The sequence below is a fragment of the Apteryx rowi genome, unplaced genomic scaffold (genome assembly GCF_003343035.1).
Source record: "Apteryx rowi isolate R43461 unplaced genomic scaffold, aptRow1 scaffold_651, whole genome shotgun sequence".
In the NCBI taxonomy this organism is placed as follows: Eukaryota; Metazoa; Chordata; class Aves; order Apterygiformes; family Apterygidae; genus Apteryx; species Apteryx rowi.
The window spans coordinates 37,402-55,062 of record NW_020450929.1 but is presented as its reverse complement, the minus strand read 5'-3'; the positions used below and the strand labels follow the sequence as shown (position 1 = coordinate 55,062).

General features: G+C 66.6%; 2 protein-coding genes across 2 annotated transcripts in view; both read left to right on the top strand.

Moving 5' to 3' along the window:
* Positions 1 to 15,774, top strand: part of TANGO6 (transport and golgi organization 6 homolog) — a 42,270-nt gene extending 26,496 nt beyond the window's left edge. The window contains exons 15-18 of the mRNA XM_026084835.1: positions 2,839 to 2,985; positions 10,210 to 10,361; positions 12,612 to 12,725; positions 15,068 to 15,774. Coding sequence (XP_025940620.1) covers positions 2,839 to 2,985; positions 10,210 to 10,361; positions 12,612 to 12,725; positions 15,068 to 15,244 — 590 coding nt within the window. The 3' untranslated portion in view covers positions 15,245 to 15,774. The remainder of the gene's footprint in view (positions 1 to 2,838; positions 2,986 to 10,209; positions 10,362 to 12,611; positions 12,726 to 15,067) is intronic.
* A 175-nt stretch (positions 15,775 to 15,949) lies between these two features.
* Positions 15,950 to 17,661, top strand: part of HAS3 (hyaluronan synthase 3) — a 4,731-nt gene continuing 3,019 nt past the window's right edge. The window contains exon 1 of the mRNA XM_026084834.1: positions 15,950 to 16,249. Within this exon, the coding sequence (XP_025940619.1) occupies positions 16,088 to 16,249 (162 nt within the window). The 5' untranslated portion in view covers positions 15,950 to 16,087. The remainder of the gene's footprint in view (positions 16,250 to 17,661) is intronic.

Genomic DNA, 17,661 nt, shown 5'->3' with positions numbered 1-17,661 from the left:
TGGACCTCGGCGACGCTGAGCGAACGATGATAAGGGGAAGAAGGAAGCAGAGGAAAAGGGGACTCTTGTGTGCTGTGAAGGAGCCCGCGGGCGAGGGCAGCCGGGGAGCCGTTCCCGGAGCTGCGTGCTCCAGCTCTGCCGCAGGCTCCTCTTTCCCCCGGAGCACTGGGGAGAGCTGTGCCCGGCTGCTCCAGCCATGCTGTCATGTCCCCACGCGAGCAGTACCAGGGCAGGTTGGATAAAGAAGCCGGTTGCAAACCCCAAGAGCGGAAAAAAGCTCCCGCTCCTGGCCGAGCGGGCGCTGCGAGGCGAGGCTTTGCCCGGTGCCTCCGGTGCCCTGCAGCCTGGTGCAGCTCCAGCCTGCCTGCCGGACCCTGCTGTCCTGGCCTTTGCTGCTCGCCGTGTCCCCTCCGTTGCAGCCCGGTGACCTTCTGCCCGGGCGAGCGCTGTCCCACGGCGCCCAGCAGCGCTGATGCCGACCCTGAGTTTCGTGTCACGTGGGCGGTAGGAGACTGCTGATTTCTGTTGCGTGTCTGCGGATGCCACATTAAGGAAGCGAAGCAAAGGCTACAGGGCGAAGGGAAACAGCGCACGGACTGTTTTCCAAAAAAAAAAAAAAAAAAAAAAATCCCTCTCCAATGTCATCGGCCTTCCCGTTGTAGCTGGTGCAGAACAGAGAGGAGCCACGTGGCACCGTGGCTTTGGGAGTGAGGCTGAAGCGAGGCAGCGTGCGATTCGGTGCACGCGGGACCCTGCAGCGGAGCGGAGCGGGGCAGCCGGCAGGAGGGCTGGCGCAGGAGCAGGCGCGGGAGAGGAGGCCGCAGAGCCTGGAGGTTTCCAGTCCAAAGCAGATAATAAATAGATTGGGAAACAGTGAGTCGAAGGGCATGGGCTGCCCTTCATGCAACTCCGCTGAATTCCCGCCGGGTTTGGAGCGCTGTCCAGCCGCGGGTGCCTTGATTTCCCAAGCTTGGCCGTGTGCCCTTTGCTGCACCATTAACCCTCTTTCCTGGAAATCACTGTGTTGCTTTATAATGAATTTTGAGTCCTTGCGTGTTTGAGTCCTTGAGTTTTCCTGCATGAAGTTCCGGTGTTTCCCTTTTTTCCTCCTGCCTCGTTTGGAGTTCCAGTCCTGGCCTTGTCCGTGGAGCTCAGGCCAGGCCAGCACGGGGGCCCAGCACTGGGCAGGGTCACTGGCCACGGCGTGCGGGACCTGCTCTTGTTCGTGCCGCGCCGGGCCCAACCCGTGCCGCGAGCCATGCTGCTGAGCGGATGCCGTCAGGCCCAGCATCGTCACCTCCGCGTGCGCGCCGAGACCTGGGACTCTGGGTCTGTCTCTAAGCTCTGGATGCTGGAGTCAGATCGTGATGCAAAACGCCAAAATTTCCCCATCTCCTTGGTTAGGGTTTCCGTGGCGCGAGAGGCTGGCGAGCAGATGAACCCCCCCGGTACCGTCTGCAGGATCTCAGCGTCTCCGAGCTGCTCTCGGGCGTTTTTGCAGCGGGGCTTGTCCTTCCTTTGCAAAGGCTGCGGCTGGTGGTCCTGAGCACGACTGCGATGCTCCAGGTGCCTCGCTCTGCGAGAGTGTTGTTTGAGGATTGTTTAAGGAAAAGACGGCACGGAGGGATTAAACATAGCCGGTGGGCTGGAAAGGAAGGGCTCCTCCTGCTCCTCCATGCCCTGGCCTCCAGCCGTCCCCACTGGGCAGGAGATGGGGACCTCCCTTGTCCCCAGCCCGCAGCGGGCGCTGCCTAAGTGCCGTTCTTCTTCCTCTTTGCAGCCTGTTTTCGGCAGCATCCCTTCCTTCCCCTCACTGCTGCCCTGCGCTCCTGCCCCGTTTCGTTGCGCCTCGCACAGCGCTTCCCCGGCTCCGCGGAGGAGGCGAGCCCCATGCTCGGCGGGGACGGCGGCCACGTGTCTCCGGCCGCGGCTGGTGGCAACGGCTGGGTGCAGATGCTGCGGACCTGCCGCCCTGCCTGCCCCGAGGCCGGAGCGCAGCGCGGGATACCCGGGGCACCGAGACGGGCTGTCTGGGGAGCCCTGCAAACACGCCGGCGCGCGGCTGAAACGCCGGTGCCAACGAAGGCTGTTAAAATCCCCCAAACTATTAACTGACATTGCCTTGTGCAAACAAGGAGGCTTTTTCCACAACCTGCCACTCCTAATCTCTGGAAGATCTCCGTCTCTGCGCTCCCTCCCTTCTCCGGAGCCCTGGTGCGTGTCCGCCGCTGCCCCGAAGCAGTGGTTGGGAGATGTGTGGCTGACAGCTACATCCGCTGCACAAAGGCTGGGGGAGCAACCCGGGCGCTTAACGATCGCCAGGAGCAATTCCTGGCGGCGGCACGCTCCGCTGGGAGCCAGGCCCCTTTACAGCTCCGATCAGTCATTAACAGAGCCGGGTGGGAAGGGGGGGGGGGTTGCATTTCGCAGTCGTGAGACCAGTTTTCCCACCCCAACCCGCTCCGCAGCTTCGCCTGCGATTGCCCGGTGGGCTGGATGCTGGGAGTGCTTTACTGGTGTGGGAAGTGGAGCGATGGCTTTGGGCTACGGCTGGGTGGGAGCCGTGTTGCCGAAGGGGGCCTGGCTCTATTTGGGGGTGAAGCAGAGGGAGGCTCAGCAGGAATAAAGGTAATAAACTGGAAAACTCCCCAAAACTTGTTTTCTGCAAACTGTTTGGCTGGTTCTCGAGGTTTAGATGTACCAGTAGGGCGCTCTGCTCTTCCGTCCTGCCCATCCTTGCCTTATTCCCATTTTTCTTCCAGCAAGCATGGCTGGTACGTGCCATCCCTGCCGTACGTCCGAGGTTGACACCTATTTTCTTTTCACTCTGACCTCCAGGTGTTGCCCTGCTGTCCAACGAGTACCCGGAGCAAATCCTGCCGGTGCTGCTGGCCCAGTACGGGAGCCCTGCACAGGGCACGGCGGAGGCCGCGGCGACCAGGATGAAGCTGGGGGAAGTGCTGATGCGCGTGACCCGGGCGCTGGGTGAGTCTGCGGCCGCGGCGGGCGTCCGGAAGGGCACAGCCGGCCCACGCTGCTGCCCGGCCCGCGGCTCCCGCGGAGGCACCGCGGCGCTCGGGGTCCCAGCTCTGTAGGGAGCAGAGCAGCAGGCGTTTACTGCTCTGTGCTTTCGGCTCTGCGGGGATTAAAGCGCGCTGGGGTGCGCTGGGCTGGCCGGGACTGAGCGCACTGGCGAGGCCGACGCAGCGGAGCAGCTCCTCGCTCCCCTGGGCTCCCTCTGCTTCAAAGGCAGAGGCCAGCTGAAGTCTAGGCTCTGCTGGGCTGTGGGTTCCCGCTCTGCCTGTTGAGGAAGGATGTCGTTAGGGAGCACGATTAGATGCGATCAAACCCGTATGCTTGAACCCACCGTGGCCAGGGTGAAGCCGCAGGGAAAACTCGCCCATGGCTTTGTGCTGCGTGAGCAGCGCTGGGTTTGGTGATGCCCTGGCTTGCAGCCTGCGCGCGGTGGGGCCAGGAAACATCACTGAGAAAAACAGCCTGTAGCCAGGGGCACTGAAAACATTGCACAAAGGTCCGTGATTCTCTGGAAAACCCCAGTCACCTGCAACCTGAAAAGACCGTGCGTGTCCACTGGGGGCCTTTCCCACCTAGCCCTGCCCGCAGAGGGAGGTGGTCCCAGAGCAGCGATCCCTCTCCCTCCCTCCCCACCACCCACGAGTGCCTCAACACGTCTCCGCGTAGCCGGGGAGCGAGGTCCTGCGGCTGGAGGAAGCCTGGTGCCGAACGACGCGGCCGCCCTGCCGTTAACATCCGCAGAGCGCTCCGGGTTGAGAGGTTGCTGGGAAGTGCCTGGACATGCAGGGCTGGAGAATGAAAGTTGGACAAGGTCTTTCCGGCAGCGGCTGTTGGGACATGTCTTCAACCGCATTGTGTTTCTCCCCCCGCCGAGGCTAAGCTGAACAGAGCAAGCGCTCGGAGCATGCCGCGGAAGAGGCAGGAAGGAGGCGACCTTCCCCCGGCCCTGTCGCCTGGCTGCGCGCTGGTGGCGGGCTGCTCCCGAGGCAGAGCCGGGCTCGCTCCGTGCACAGCCCTGGGAAGGGCCTGGGTGCCGGCGGCACGGGGTGCTGCAGTGGTGCGGGGTCCGCTTTGCTCCCGCAGGCTGCAGAGCAGCCGATCTTCCCCGACACACGCGCGTGCACACGCTTGCACGCACAGACACACGTGCATACACATGCACACTCGCTCTGCCTTGGGGTTCAAGATTTTTCTCACTTGGACTTCAGTGGTGCAGAGCGTAACTAGCACTGACCCCAAAGCAAGGCCCCCCGCCCCGGTCCCCTGGTGCTGGGCCCGGTCCCCTCGGCGCACTGACCCTCCCGGTTGCTTTCTCCGCTCTCGGGGCCACTGGTCTGCTGCAGCTTCAGGCTGCCCTTTCCTCTTGGGGCACCAGGTCTCGGAGGGCGGCAAGGTGAGACTTGCCCGACCTTTGCACAGAGAAACGCTATCTGTTTTTAACCGTAACGGTCATGTCCTAAGACTACGCCCGCCTTTCCCTGGAACACAACAAAGCGTTCTGCGTTTTTGATGTGTGTGGGGGATGTACTGCGCCCTGAGCCTCCCTGCTTCGCCTCCCGTCGCGGCGCTCCGGAGGTGCCCACCTGCTTTCCGCCGGGTGCAGGCCGCGCCGCAGGACTTTGTTGCATTGCCCAGTGCTTCCCGGCTGCTCGGGACCGAAGCGGTGCAGCTTGTTTGGGCAGGACGGTGACTGTATGCCCTGGAGTCCTACTTCAAAAAAAGAAGAGAAAAGAAAGGAAAAGAAAGCCTCCATTTGGGGAACCGCTCCTGCGCGCTGGGTTTGCGTGTGCTTGGAGACGTCTGTGGTCAAGCTGGACGCTTGCTGGCCCTGGTGGCTGGCGCCCTGCCAACAGCAGGACCTGCGGAGGTGACAGCAGCTCCCTGGCTCGATGCCTCTAGCTTTTATTGTACTCGAGGTATATTAAACTTATCTCCGTGCTAAACCACCAGCTGTTCCAGATGAGAGAACATCTGCATGCACGTGTCTGCCCAGTGCGGAAAATGACTGAAACAGCAGCTCCTGGAGCGCCTGCCTGCGGCTGCGGTCCTCCCCTCCGGCCAGGGTGCTCCGCAGCAGCGGGACTTGGGTTTCCCGCTACCGCCGGCGCGGGCCGGCCCGCGGGTACCTGCAGCGCGAGCGCTTTGATGCCGCCCGAGCAGCCGGCTGTTGTTGACCCTTGGGAAACCACGCTGCAGGATGCGGCTCAGAGCAACTGCAAGCGCTGGGTGCTGGAGGCGCCGGCAGCCCTGCTCGGCCTCCCCGCGCTCGCGGCGTTGGGAATTGCTCCTGCAGCTCCCCCGGGGCAGGCGGCGGATGTGGGTTTTCCCTGACCATCGGCAGCTCCTGCTTTGTTCCGAACGTATGAAATCCCGCTTCCCTCTCGCCACGACTGTTCCCTGCGCTCGAGGGACAGCGCAGGCGTTTCTGCTTGCTGCAGGAGGTCTCTGCCCTGCAGACCGTGCAGCCTGCCCAAGGCCTCCCCGTTCCCCCGAGGTTTGAGAGCAAACGTTCGGCGAGCGTTGCTCCCCAGCCTCTCCTTGCAGGCACGGCTGCCGCAGCGGCTCTTCCCCTGCTTTCGGTAGCGTCCGCGAGCCGTGCTGGCGCCCTCGAGCCGGCCTCCGCGTCTTCCCGTGCCGTCGCCTAGGCTGCATCTTCTCTGTGCGCGGAGATTACGTGGTCGTTACGGATCGGCGGCTGCGTTTCCCTGCGCCCCTCGTGCCCGGCTGGCCGGTCACCGTCAGCATCGCTGCTCTTCGCGGCCTCCCTCGCCCCCGGCCCGGGGAGCCCCGCGAGCGGCGTTTGCACTCGGAGCCCTCGCCGCCCCCAGCCCCTCTGCGCGGCACCTTCTCCGGGTTGGGTTTCTCCAGCCTCCTTCCAAGCTGTGGGCCCCGGCCCCGGCTCCCCGGCGCGAGCGGCAGCTGGCGCGGAGCCCGGCCTTTCAAGATAATAACGTAATTGTGCTGCGGTGGGTGTCGGGGCTTGATCCTGCTCTTCGGTAGCCGGGAGCCTCCAAACTCCTGCCTTTCTCCTCTCGCCTCCCAAAGCCTGGGCTGCGGCGGTGACTCTGCCCGGCCAGGAAGGTGGGAGCTGGCTCTGGAGATAGGGAAATCCTCGGACAAGGCGTCAGCCAGGGGTTCAGGCCCTATACGGCAGCGTGAAGAGAAACCTATGGAAGATTGCACGGGTTATATGAGTGGAAAAGCGGATGCGTGGCTGGGTTGGTCCCAGCCCCTATGTGCTTGCTTTCCCTAGAGAAGGGCTCCGTCGTGCGTAACTGAAATCCCTTGGGAAGGGGCCGTGGAGAGGCACGGCCGGGTCTGGCGTTCCCGCAGCAAGCGGAGGCGACCGCGGGCTGGCGTCTGAGCCACCTCGTCCATGCCCAGCTCCGTGTCCCTGGGCTCGGGGGGCCTGCGCCGCCCCGGAGGAGCCCCCTCCAGGGAAGGACCGTCGCGGTGGGGCCCTGCGGGATCCGCCGTGCCCGGGATCTGCCGGCAAGGCGTTGGGGCACGTGGGCACGCGCGCGGCGAGCGAGCGAGCCTCCGCCGGCTGCGCTCCCCCCCCGAGCAGTCCCGAGGCCCTCGCGCGGCCTGTCCTCGCTTGCCTGGGTATTTATAGAACAAGCTGCGCTCAGTTTTCTTTCTGTTGCAAAGCTACAATATTCAAGACGAAGAAAGTATCCGGTGCTTCCAGAAACGCTCTGCTCCGTAAAGGAAGGCTGCCGTGATTTGGGCTGCTGCCACCTCTCGCTCATGCCGTGGGACCTCGGCGGTGCCGGCCGCGTCCCTCCGGAGGCGGCTGCCCCCTGGCTACCCGCTGTCCCCGCTCGTGCCGTGGGACCTCGGCGGCGCCGGCAGCAGGAGGAGGCTCCGTAGCCCCGGCTGTCCCCGCACCTTGGCGCTGCCGCCTGGGCCCCGCGCCCTGCGGAGGACGGGCGCTTTGGCTGCCGGCGCTGGCAGCTCCTGGTTTGCGAATGAGGCGCCAGGAGCGACCGTGGTGCGAATAACGAGCTCTCTGCGCGGGATCGGCCCGGGCGCTGAGCTGCGGCTGCGTCGGCAGCCGTGATCCCGAGCGATTGCGGTTCGCGGGGGACGGGCGGACGGAGCGGCTGCTCCCGGGCCGGGAGCGGCTCCTGCCCTAGGCACCTCCTGCCCCCGGGCTGTCGCCGGGAGAACGTGTTCCCTGCCCGCTGGGTCTGTCCCGTTTCCCAGGCACGGGTGCAACCGTTCGCCGTGCCCAGCGCGTGCGCGCTCCTGCTGCAGACGACGGCGGCGGGGGAGGCAGGAACGCGGCCCTCGGCGTGCGCAGACCGGAGCTGCGGTTGCGGCAGGCCGGCGGAAGCGCGGTGCCGCGGCGGCCGCCCTCGCAAGCCCCGTCAGGACCGGCGCCTGCTGCGGCACCAAGGCTGCTCCGTGCCGCGGTACGTGCTGAGAGCGCCCGGCGCGGAGGAGAAGCCGCACCGCCCGCTCGGCCCCGGGAGGTGAGCGGGGACCGTTCCTCCGACTCCGCTGCTCTGAAAATGGGAGAAAAATGAGCTCGGTGATAGAGGTTAAATTGTTTTACGCCGAGGCTGGAGCAGGAGGCCGGATAGCCCATAAAAGTCCACTCGGTTGATCGTTATCTTCAGCAGGATATTGTATAACCGTCCCAAATTTATGGCTGTGATTTCATCGAGCACGGGTGGCTGCTCAGCGCCAGCGAGGTGCCTTGCTGCCCCGTCCCGGACTCCCGCTGGGGCATCTCCGGAGCGCAGGGCTCGTGGTGCGAGGCCGCCAACCGTGCAGGAAGAGTGGGGGACGCCCTTGCAGCAGCCGCCTGCGCTGCAGCCCTGCTTCATCCGCGGCCGCGGCTCGGTGACGCTCCAGGCGCCGTGGGGCCGCTTGGCTCGCGCGGAAGGAGGCAGCGGGACGCGCTGCCTTGGGGCCCTGCCTCCGCGCGGGGGACTGGACCGGCCCTTTGGGCAGAAGGCACCTCTGTGCTTTCCGGGGGCACCTGATCCCGGGTTATTTGCACAGCAGGGCTGGGGTTCCTGGCTTACACTCCGTGGCTCATGTTGGAAACTGCCCTTGGGTGCTGCAGGTCGAGCAGCGGCCTTGGATTGGGAAGCGCGGGAGCCCTGGGGCTTTACAGGAACGGTGTGCGCGGAGAAGCGAAACCTGGCTCGCTGCCTTCCTCCTGCGCCGGAGCGGGGCCGCTCGCCCCGCCGTGTCCCAGCCCCGGCACCCACGCGGGCAGGGCGGGGGTCCGGCCTGTGCCCCACCACCGGGGCCGCGTGCAGCCCCGCGCCTCTGCCGGCCTCCCCGTACCCGCGCTCCTGCTGCCGGCACCCGCAGCAGAGCTGAGGACGAGTCGGGATCCGCTCAGGGGCTGGGAGGAGGACAGCAGCGAGCCGCCTCCGTAAGCCGACGCTGCTGGTGCTGGGGACGGGGAGCGGGTGGGTCCACGGGACAGCACCGTGCTGCTCCGGAGCCACCGTCCCACCGGGGCAGGGGAGGGAGAAGCTCTTCCCGTCTCCAAGGGCTCCTGACAAATTTGCGTCATTCCAGTCGGCTTTCATGATGGAAGTGTTAAGTCTGCTCCAAGTGTGTCAAGGGAGACGTTTCTCAATCAGGAAGCATTTGCCTTGTTCCCTGCGAGGAAGGTAGATGCTCTGCGCTCTTTCTGCGACTTGAACTTCCGAGCATCTGCTTCAGCTGCCTTAATACCGACTCCCGAAGGCACGAGCCCAGAGCAGACTGCACTCATGAACGAGCGTCACAGTCCTTGGCATCGCCGCGGCGCCTGGGCTCCCGCACTGCGGAGAAGCCCTGCAGCCTTGCCTTCTCTTCGCCCAGCTTTTGGCTATCTCGTTAAATATTTGGGCTCCTTGGCCCCGTCCCGCTGCCGCAGGCAGCACAGGGCCGGTGGTCTCGGCCCCGGCAGCAGCCACGAGCCCACGCGGGCACCAGGCTGCACTCCCTCTCCTGGCTCCTCCGCGCAGCGTGGAGGTTCACGCTGCGTCCCTCGATTGCCCTTTGATTCATACTCCTCCATCCAACGCCCCACCATGGTCATGGACCTTCCTCTTCTGTCTCCTCCTGGCCAACCTGCCCACATCTCATGCCAGAAGGAGAAAGCTTGATGGGATCCCACCATCTGCAGGGCTTATTTCTGCTTCCTCCTCCCGTGGCGCCTCTGGGCAGCGCCCACCATCTCCTCGGACACCTTCCAGTGCAGAGCAACAACGCTGGAGGAGTTTGTGGAGCTCAGAGGCCACTGGGAGACCAGGGAAAACGCTGGGCTCATAGGAGCCCCTAAAGTGCTTGCAAGATAGCTAGGGCTTTCTTTCCTTCATTCATCCCATGCGAACATCTCTCCAAATTAACCTTTGTGGGAGCAACCCCTGTTATATGGGAACCGTCCTTGCAAAAAGGTGTCTACGCATTTGGGAAGGTTTGTGGCTGGCTTTTCAGCTCATGCAAGAACGCACCTCCGAGTGTCCTTTTGCGTTGGGTAATTGTGCATGCAGGTCACTGACTGTGCGCACACGTATACCTAATTAGCTGGCTCACACATCCACAGTGTTTGCATGTGCTAATTGGGTGTGGGTTTTGTACAGCTGAACTATCTGAGAATTTGGGCCTTCACACATAATTTTTATTGATCGTTATATTTGTAGTACATCATCTGTTTGAAAGGCTCGGCAGAAGACTGAAGGGAAATGTGATGCACTGAGCAGACGCAGACAAAGGTCTTTGCTCCGGGAGGCATAAAACGCGGCTGATCCACGCCGTGGTGCCGGGTTTGCTCAGGGACCTGCGGGCTTGCAGCTGGAAAGCTGAGCCCTCGTGCCGCGTATCGCAGCAGGGCACCGTTAAGGATACACTTGTGGCTTAACCCCGGTGCAAGGCAGGGGCAGGGGCAGCGGTGCGGAGGGCGCGAGGCCGTCACGCTCCTGCAGCCTGTGCGCGGGGCGAGGGCAGCTCGAGCTGGGAGCCGTGCGGCAGCCGCCACCGCCAGCTGGGCTTCGCCTGGCGCGCGGCAGCTCTTAAAGGCTGCGGAGGAGCAAGCCCCACCCCGGGGACGGGGGCTTGGGGGATTCCTCCCTGCCCACGCAGGCTGCTCCCGGCCTCGCGGCCGGCTGCTCTGCAAGCCCGGAGCCGTGCGCTGACCCGCGCCTCTTCTTCCTCTTGCAGGGGACATGGTCTGCAAGCACGGAGACGCCCTGATCCACGCCTTCCTACGGGGCTCGCGGGACCCGGACAGCACGCTGCGCGCCAGCAGCCTCTCCAACCTGGGGGAGCTGTGCCAGCGGCTCGGCTTCCAGCTGGGCTCTGTGGTCCAGGAGGTATCGTTCCCCTCGCTCGTAGTTGCTGCCGGGGTGGGGATGAAATGCGAGTGCCATTGCCCCGCTCCGCGCGAGAGCCGAGGGCCTGCAGGGGCCGATGGTGCGAGCGGACGCTCAGCCGAGCATCCTGCAGCCCCGCATGCCCGGAAGCGCGTGCGGCGTCCCGGCGGACGGTGAGGATGGGAGCCCTGGAAGGCAGCTGGGCTGGGAGCTCAGGGACCGCCTTTTATTAACGAGGGCAGTTTGTCATCTGATTGCGGGCTCATTAGACGCTCTCACTTCTAGGTGGGTGAAATAGCCTATTTTTTAATAACTTATCCTGGGAAACGACAGAATGATATTTGCTGGTATTGTAAAGCAAAAAAGTCATTCAGTCTGAAGCAAACACTTGGGAAAATTTAGCCCCAGGTTTAGCGCTGAAAGCTTTATAGACAGTGAAATAACGTCTCCTGTGCTGGGGATTGGTAGATAGCCCTAAGGAAACGCGGCGGCATCTGCTCCACCCATAATCATTTCGCTGGAGCACAGACCTTCGAGGCACGTTTTGTACCTGCCACAGGCACCTCCTCCCCTTTAACGGAGCTCACCAGCGTCCCGTTGCTGCTCCCGGGGAGCAGCGGTGCCCGCCTTGCCTTGCCGCAAGAGCGCTGCGCTGGGGCGTCCCGCAGCCCAGAGCCGGAGGAGCCAGCTGGGCGCGAACAGCTCCAAAACGCACGCCGCGATTGCCCCCGCGCGCGGCTGGAGGAGGAGGCGCGGGGGGCAGCTGCCGGGCTGCTGGGGGAGACGCGCCGGGGGTCTGAGCACGCGGAGGGAGAAGGGGCCGGTGCCGGGCGCGCTGGGCACGAGGGATGTGGCGGCTCTGCTCCGCGGCGCGGGGGCAGACGCGGCAGAACAGCGAGGAGCGCAGCGGTCGTGCTGCCGAGCGCGGTTGGCGTAAGAGCAGAGCCAGCGAGCGCTGCGGAGTCGCAGGCCCGCAAGCGGCCCCGTTTCCCTCTCAGTCCAGCCGGTGGGAGCCGGGACGCCGTGCCGAGCCCCGCGGCGGCTCCCGCAGCTCGGGGAGCCTGCCTGTGCCCAGCTCGCAAATGCCCTGGTGCGGTCGGAGGCGGCGGGGTCAGCAGCAGCCGCCAGCACGGCGCGGTGCAGCGCGGCACGGCGCGGCCGGAGCGCAGGCAGCTGGCAGGGCGCCTTCCTGGAAGGAAGTCAAAAGACATAATGAACGTGGGACTCGGGCGGCTGCTCCTGGGTTCCCTTTGCTGCTGCTCACGCATCAATTGGGTAATGACAGCATTTGATGAGATGCCAATGCACCACACATGCAGCTATTTCGGGAACGCGCTAGCTCTTCTAATTCTCCCTGCTGTCACTGCCTATTTGATTAGGCTCCTTTAACTCTGCCTGCTTTTCTTAAATCTTTCAAAGACGGCTGCGTAGCTCCAGCCCAGTGGAAGGTGCTCTGCGGCGCTCAGCTCCCGGCGGCGGGTGAGCAGCCGGGCTGGTCCATGCTGTCCCAGGGCACTGCCTCTCCGGCGGCAGGGCTTCCCAGCGGGCTCTAAGGACACTGCGCGATACGCAGCGGCGTGCCGCAGTGCTCGGCCAGGACTCGCTCGCCCGCTGCGAAGGGCAGGCTGGGCTTTGGCGAGAGACCGGAGCTGCTTTCCTTTCCAAAGGGATTATCCCAGGCTCGGACATTGCAGACCGCTGGAGGAAGTTGCCGTCCTCCGGGTTTCGCTTGCTTCCAAACCACCCATGTAGCATGATTTTGAATGCTGCTGGTCCTGCAGAAACACTGATATCGTTAATCCTGAGGTGAACTGAGGTTTGTGCTGCCCGTTCTGGGCACCAGAAGTGAATCCCCTCGTGTCAGTGCCCTGCAGCGTCACAGGGAAATGCAGGATCCCATCTGCGCGAGGGTCCGGTTCCCGCGGCAGGTTTCTAAGCGCCTGGGCAGGCAGGTTGATGCTGCAGCTCCCTGCGCTGGAGCAAGTGGAGCTCAGCGCACCGCTCGCCTCCTGCCTTGGAGAAACTCCCTGTGCTTAATGCTGCTGGGGAAGTGACTTCCTCGAGGTGCTGCTCATCGCCGCCGAGCTCTGCAGCTGCCCGTCGTGGCCGTGCCCTGAGCAGAGCCCGTCCCGGTCCCTGCAGGCCCAGCGCCAGCTTTGCGGCCAGCGGGAATCCCGGTGCCGGAGGGCTGCCCGGCCCTCTCCGGAGGGGGGACGTTGCACGCGCTCACGCTGCCCCTTGCCCTCGCAGGTGACCTCCTGCCTGACAGCCATAGCCAAGACGGACCCCGAGGCGGAGGTGCGAAGAGCTGCCGTTCACGTGGTGGTGCTGCTGCTGCGGGGGCTCAGCGAGAAGGGCACCGAGGTGGGTCCCCGCGCCGCCTCCCTTCCTCTCCTCCCCGATGGGGTCCGTTTCCTTGCCAGGATGGCCGGCGGCGCCCTTGCGGGTGAGCTGGCCGGCGAGCACCGCGTCCTGCCGCCGCCGCCACATTCCGGTGTGCGGAGCAGCTCGCACAGCAGCCGCCCCGCAGGTGCGGTAGAAAATTCGCGGAGCTGTGATTGCCGGAGAAGCTGCAGGCGCACGCTGCCCACGCTGCCCTGGGCCCGGCTCGAGCGCCGCTGTGCGCTGTGATTCCCGCTGCAGCGCCTGCGAGCTGTCCGTCGCAGCGGGAGGCCGTGCGCAGCCTCGGCTGGCTGAGGCACGGGAGCGGCGGATCCTCCCCGGCTACTCCCGGAGCCGCTCACATCCTTGTCCCGCACCCCGGCCAGCAGCAGGCTCGGTGCTGCAAGGAGATGCCGGGGGCCGGGGCAGCACCGGGCTCGCGCTCGGGCAGTGACGGCGTCTCTGCGCGGTGGCTCAGCCGGCAGCAGCGCTGGTGTTGGCCCCGGCACGCAGAGAAGGACCTCAGGGGAGCGGAAGGAAACCTGGGATATGAGTAGGGAAGCGCTTGCCGCCTGGGCTGTCCCCTCTCCCGCAGCGCTGCCTCTTGCTCTTCCCGTAGCGTTTCCTCCTGGAAGGATCCCACCTGTGCTGCCTTCCCGCGTTTGGGCTCGCCGTGCTCGCGCTCGTTCCTCCCGCCGCGCCTGGCTCCTGCGGCGCTCGGCCCCTGCTGCGGCGCGGCGGCAGGGCGACGGCGGCCGTGGGCGCTGCTCCTTCTCCGGCTCCGCGGCTTCCCCGCGAGCCCCTGCAGAGCCCGGCGGCCGTCTGCACACAGGGGCCCAGCACCGCGCCCTCGCAGAGGTTCTGTTTCCCCTTCTCCGATCGGAAGCATCCGAACATCCCTCACTTTACAGCTTCGGCAGGAATCGGCTCCGCACCCCCCCGGAGCCCTTGTCCGGGGCGAGTGGGTCTGTCCGGCCTTGCGTCACCTTCTGGCTTTGCCGGCTCGGCACCGTCACTCTTCAGTGAGCTGCATTTCCATTGCAGACCGGGTTTCCCCCGGTGCTGTTCCAGCTCCTCGGCCCTTCCCTGGCTCTCGGTTCCTCCTCCCTGGAGCTCTGCTCTTCCGAGCGCCTGGCTGCCGGGAAGGGCCGGGCCCCGTTCGTGGCGGTGCAGGAACCCGTCCCCAGCCGTGCACGGCCGGCCCCGTTCCTCCGCGCGGCAGAGGCGCGCCTGCCCTCTTATCCCGGCGCCGGCGGCGTGGAGCCGGCACGGCGCGGCATGGGAGCAGCGCCCACCTCGCCGCCGCGGGGCCTGGTGCTCCGGGGACGCCCAGCACCACGGTGCCTCCTGCCTGGCGTGGGCAGCCCACATCCCGCGCTTGCGGCACGCGCATCCCTGCAGCGGGGCCCTGCCCGGCACCGGGGCCCGTACGGGGGCCATGAGGATGCGGGCGCAGGGCACGGCGATGTTTTTGCATCACTGATTTGCTCTGTCCTTCCCCGGCCGTGTGGCATGTCCCCAGCTCGTGGCATGGCCGGAGCCTCCGTGCAGGTGCCGGGAATGCCAGAGGCGGGTGGCAGTGCCAAGCTGCGGAAAGCTGCCAGCTCGCTGCGGGGCCTCGTCCTAAATGTTTTGACTTGGAAATGACCCGTTTCCCGAGGGCTCTGGCTTCCCGGCTTTCCTCCCTGCTTCCTAGCAATGGGTGCGCTGGGGCTCTGTTCCTGGGAAGGAAACGGGCTGTTCCCATGGGAATCCCCGGAGCAGGGCCGTGCGGCGCGGCACACCTCAGGGATTGGCCCCGCGCTGCCGGGGATGCCGAGAGCCCGGCAGCCAGCAGGGAACCAGGGCGGCTCGACGGATGGAGCAGGCAGCTCCCACAGGAGCAGAGCAGGAAGGGCTCCGTGGGGTCCGGACACAGCTCTTGGCTCCCCATGCTGCTCCCCGTGCCATGGCGTGCCAATGCCTTCGGTGCTTCATCCCATTCCCCTTCCTGCTTCGTGCCCCAGCCCCGGAGCTGATCTCCCTGCATTCCTGGGATGCACCCGGAGCTGATCTCCCCACATTCCTGGGATGCACCCGGAGCTGATATCCCTGCATCCCCAAGACACGTGCCTGGGGCTGGGGTGCTTGGGGAGCCGGGCGCTCGGGGGCTGCAGGGTGGGAAGAGCCTCCTGCTGTAGCTGCTGCTGCTGCAAGTGGGGGAAACTGAGGCACAGGGCGGCAGGCCGGGGCTCGCGGGTGACTCAGGCTGTGCCGGCCGCAGCGTCCAGGCGCTGGCCGGGGCGCCGTCCAGGCTGACCGCGGCCTCTCCGCTCGCTCGCCAGGTGCTCCGGGACGTGCTGCGGGACCTGTACCGGCTGCTGAAGCACGTGGCGGCGGCCGAGCGCGACGGGGCCGCCGTGCTGCACGCCCAGCTGGCGCTGGAGGAGCTGGACGAGGCCGTGAGGAGGGAGCTCTTCCCCCCGCAGACCCTGCGCAAGAGGATCGTGGTGCTGCCGTAGCAGGATGGAGCCCAGCGCCTGGCTGCCGCCGCGGCCCAGAGCCTCCGCCCGCATGGCCGAGGCCGGATTAAAAAGAAAAGCTCCGCAGCGGCGTGTGCGTGTGCGTGCGTCACCCTCTCGGGAGTCACGCTGGGTCCGGCCGGTCCCTCTCGCTCAGGGGGCAGCAGTGGGCGCTGGGCGAGGGGGAAACACTCCCAGGTTTTGGGTCAATTTGGGTGTCAGCCCTGGCCCTGGGTGGCGGGAGGTGGAGCCTGGCGGGGTCCCTGGCTTGGAGACGGTGCCTCGGGCACGGCGGGATCCCTGGGGTGCAGGACGGGCCCCTGAAGGGACCCGGGGGCAGAGGTGGCCCCGCCGCCCGTGTCCCCTCCCAGCGCGCTGCTGCGTGGGGGCTGCCGGGATGGGGACGGGGACGGGCAAGGAGCGTCCCGGAGTGGTGGCACAGGCTGAGCCCCCCGCCAAGTTGGGCACTTGGAGCCCGTCCCGGGGGACACGGCGCGGCATTTCTGCGCCCAGCCCCGTTGCTGCTCGGCACCGTCCGCACGAGGGGCCGGGCCACGCGGGGGGTCCTGCCGGGGCAAACGTGCCGCCCGGGGCTGAGCCCCCTGCCGCGCCGCAGGGCTCGGGGACGTCCCCGTGCCGGGCTCAGCCCCGTCCCCGCTGGGGCCGCGCGTGCCGGCAGCGCAGTGTCCTTGCGGCGGCGGCGGCGGCGGTGGCGGCGGCTCCCCCTCGCGCGGCCACCAGCCCCGGTGCCAGCCCTGCTCACCAACGCGGCCGCCGGGCTCTGCCTGCCCGGCCTCGGAGCCAGCCGCCGGGGGAAGGGTTTTCCATGAAAAGTCTCTTTTAATGGTGTTTTCTGGCCTCCTGGCTGCAAATCTGCTTCGGCAAACAAGGAGATTTCTGTGCTGGAGGAGGAGGGAATTTTATTTATACCTCGGGAAGTGTTTCCGCAGCGAGCTGCAGGACGGCGGCGGGCGCGGGGTCTGCGAGCCGCGGCCGCACCGAAAGGTAAGGGGTGCGCGGGTCCCTGCGGGGCCACCCTGTCCGGCGCCAGCCACGGGCACCGGGAGAGCAGCGCGGTGGGGACACGTGTCCCAGCCCCATCCCCATCCCCGTCCCCATACCTGTCCCCATCCCTGTCCCTGTCTCCATCCCTATTCCCATCTCCATCCCTGTCCCTGTCCCCGTCCCCATCCCTATCTCTGTCCCTGTCCCTGTCCCCATCCGCATCTCCATCCCCGTCCCTGTCCCCATCCCCATTCCTGTTCCCATCCCTGTCCCTGCTTCCCAGCAGCTCAGCACCCGCCGGCACGGGGGACCCCATGTTCACCCCGCGTCCTCGCACCAAGGCGCAACCGAGCTGGCTTCACACCTCCGTGCCGGGATGGGGACCAGCCGGGATGGGGACAGGGACCCAAAGCCTCCTGGCTCCCCGTGCCACTACCTTTCCACTCCTGCCGCATGGGCCTGACGCTGCCTCCAGCCCCGAGCCCCAAAGTGCTGGATTTGAGCCCAAAGCAGGGAGGCTGCGGCTCCTCCGCCCGCAGCGCGGTCCGTCCCCGGGCTGGTGGCCCCGCTGTGGACAGCCCGGGGCGGTGACACTGCACACCAGGGGGCCGGGGGGCTTCTGTCCCCGGGGTGGCCCCGCTCCTGGCTGTGGGAACTGGGGGCCAGGGCTGGCCCCACGTGTCCCCACGTGTCCCCAAGTGTCCCCACGTGTCCCCAGATGTCCCCACGCCCGCCGGAGGGAGTGGCCCATGGCCGGGGGGGGGGGGGACAAGGCGGGTGGCCCTGCGGTGAAACGTGGGTGTCAGGAGGACGGCACGGCGGGGACCGGGCGAGGTGGGTGCCACGGCGGGTGGCTAACGGGTGATGGCGGGGCGTCCCCGGGGTGGCCGCCGCTGCCCTGACCTGGCGTGGCGCGGCAGGTTCTCGCGGTGCCAGCGTGGCCCGGTGCGGTGCCGGTGCCGGTGCCGGTGCCGGTGCCGATGCTGGTGCTGGTGCTGAGCGGGGCTCCATGAGCAGTGCTGGGGCCGGGGGAGGCGGTGCCGGTGCCGGTGCCGGTGCCGGTGCCGGTGCCGAGGGAGGTGCTGGGGCCGGGGGAGGCGGTGCTGGTGCCGGGGCCCGAGGTGGTGCCGGTGCTGGTGCCGTTGTGGTGCCGCGGGAGGCGGTGCCGGTGCCGGTGCCGGTGCCGAGCGGGGCCCCGTGAGCAGTGCCGGGGCCGGGGGTGCCAGTGCCGGTGTCGGTGCCGGTGCCCGAGGTGGTGCCGGTGCTGGTGCCGAGGGAGGTGCCGGTGCCGAGGGAGGTGCCGGTGCCGAGGGAGGCGGCGCCGGTGCCGGTGCCGGTGCCCGGGGTGGCGCCGGTGCGGCGGGAGGTGTGGGAGCCGGGGGAGGAGGCGGTACCGGTGCCGGTGCCCGGGG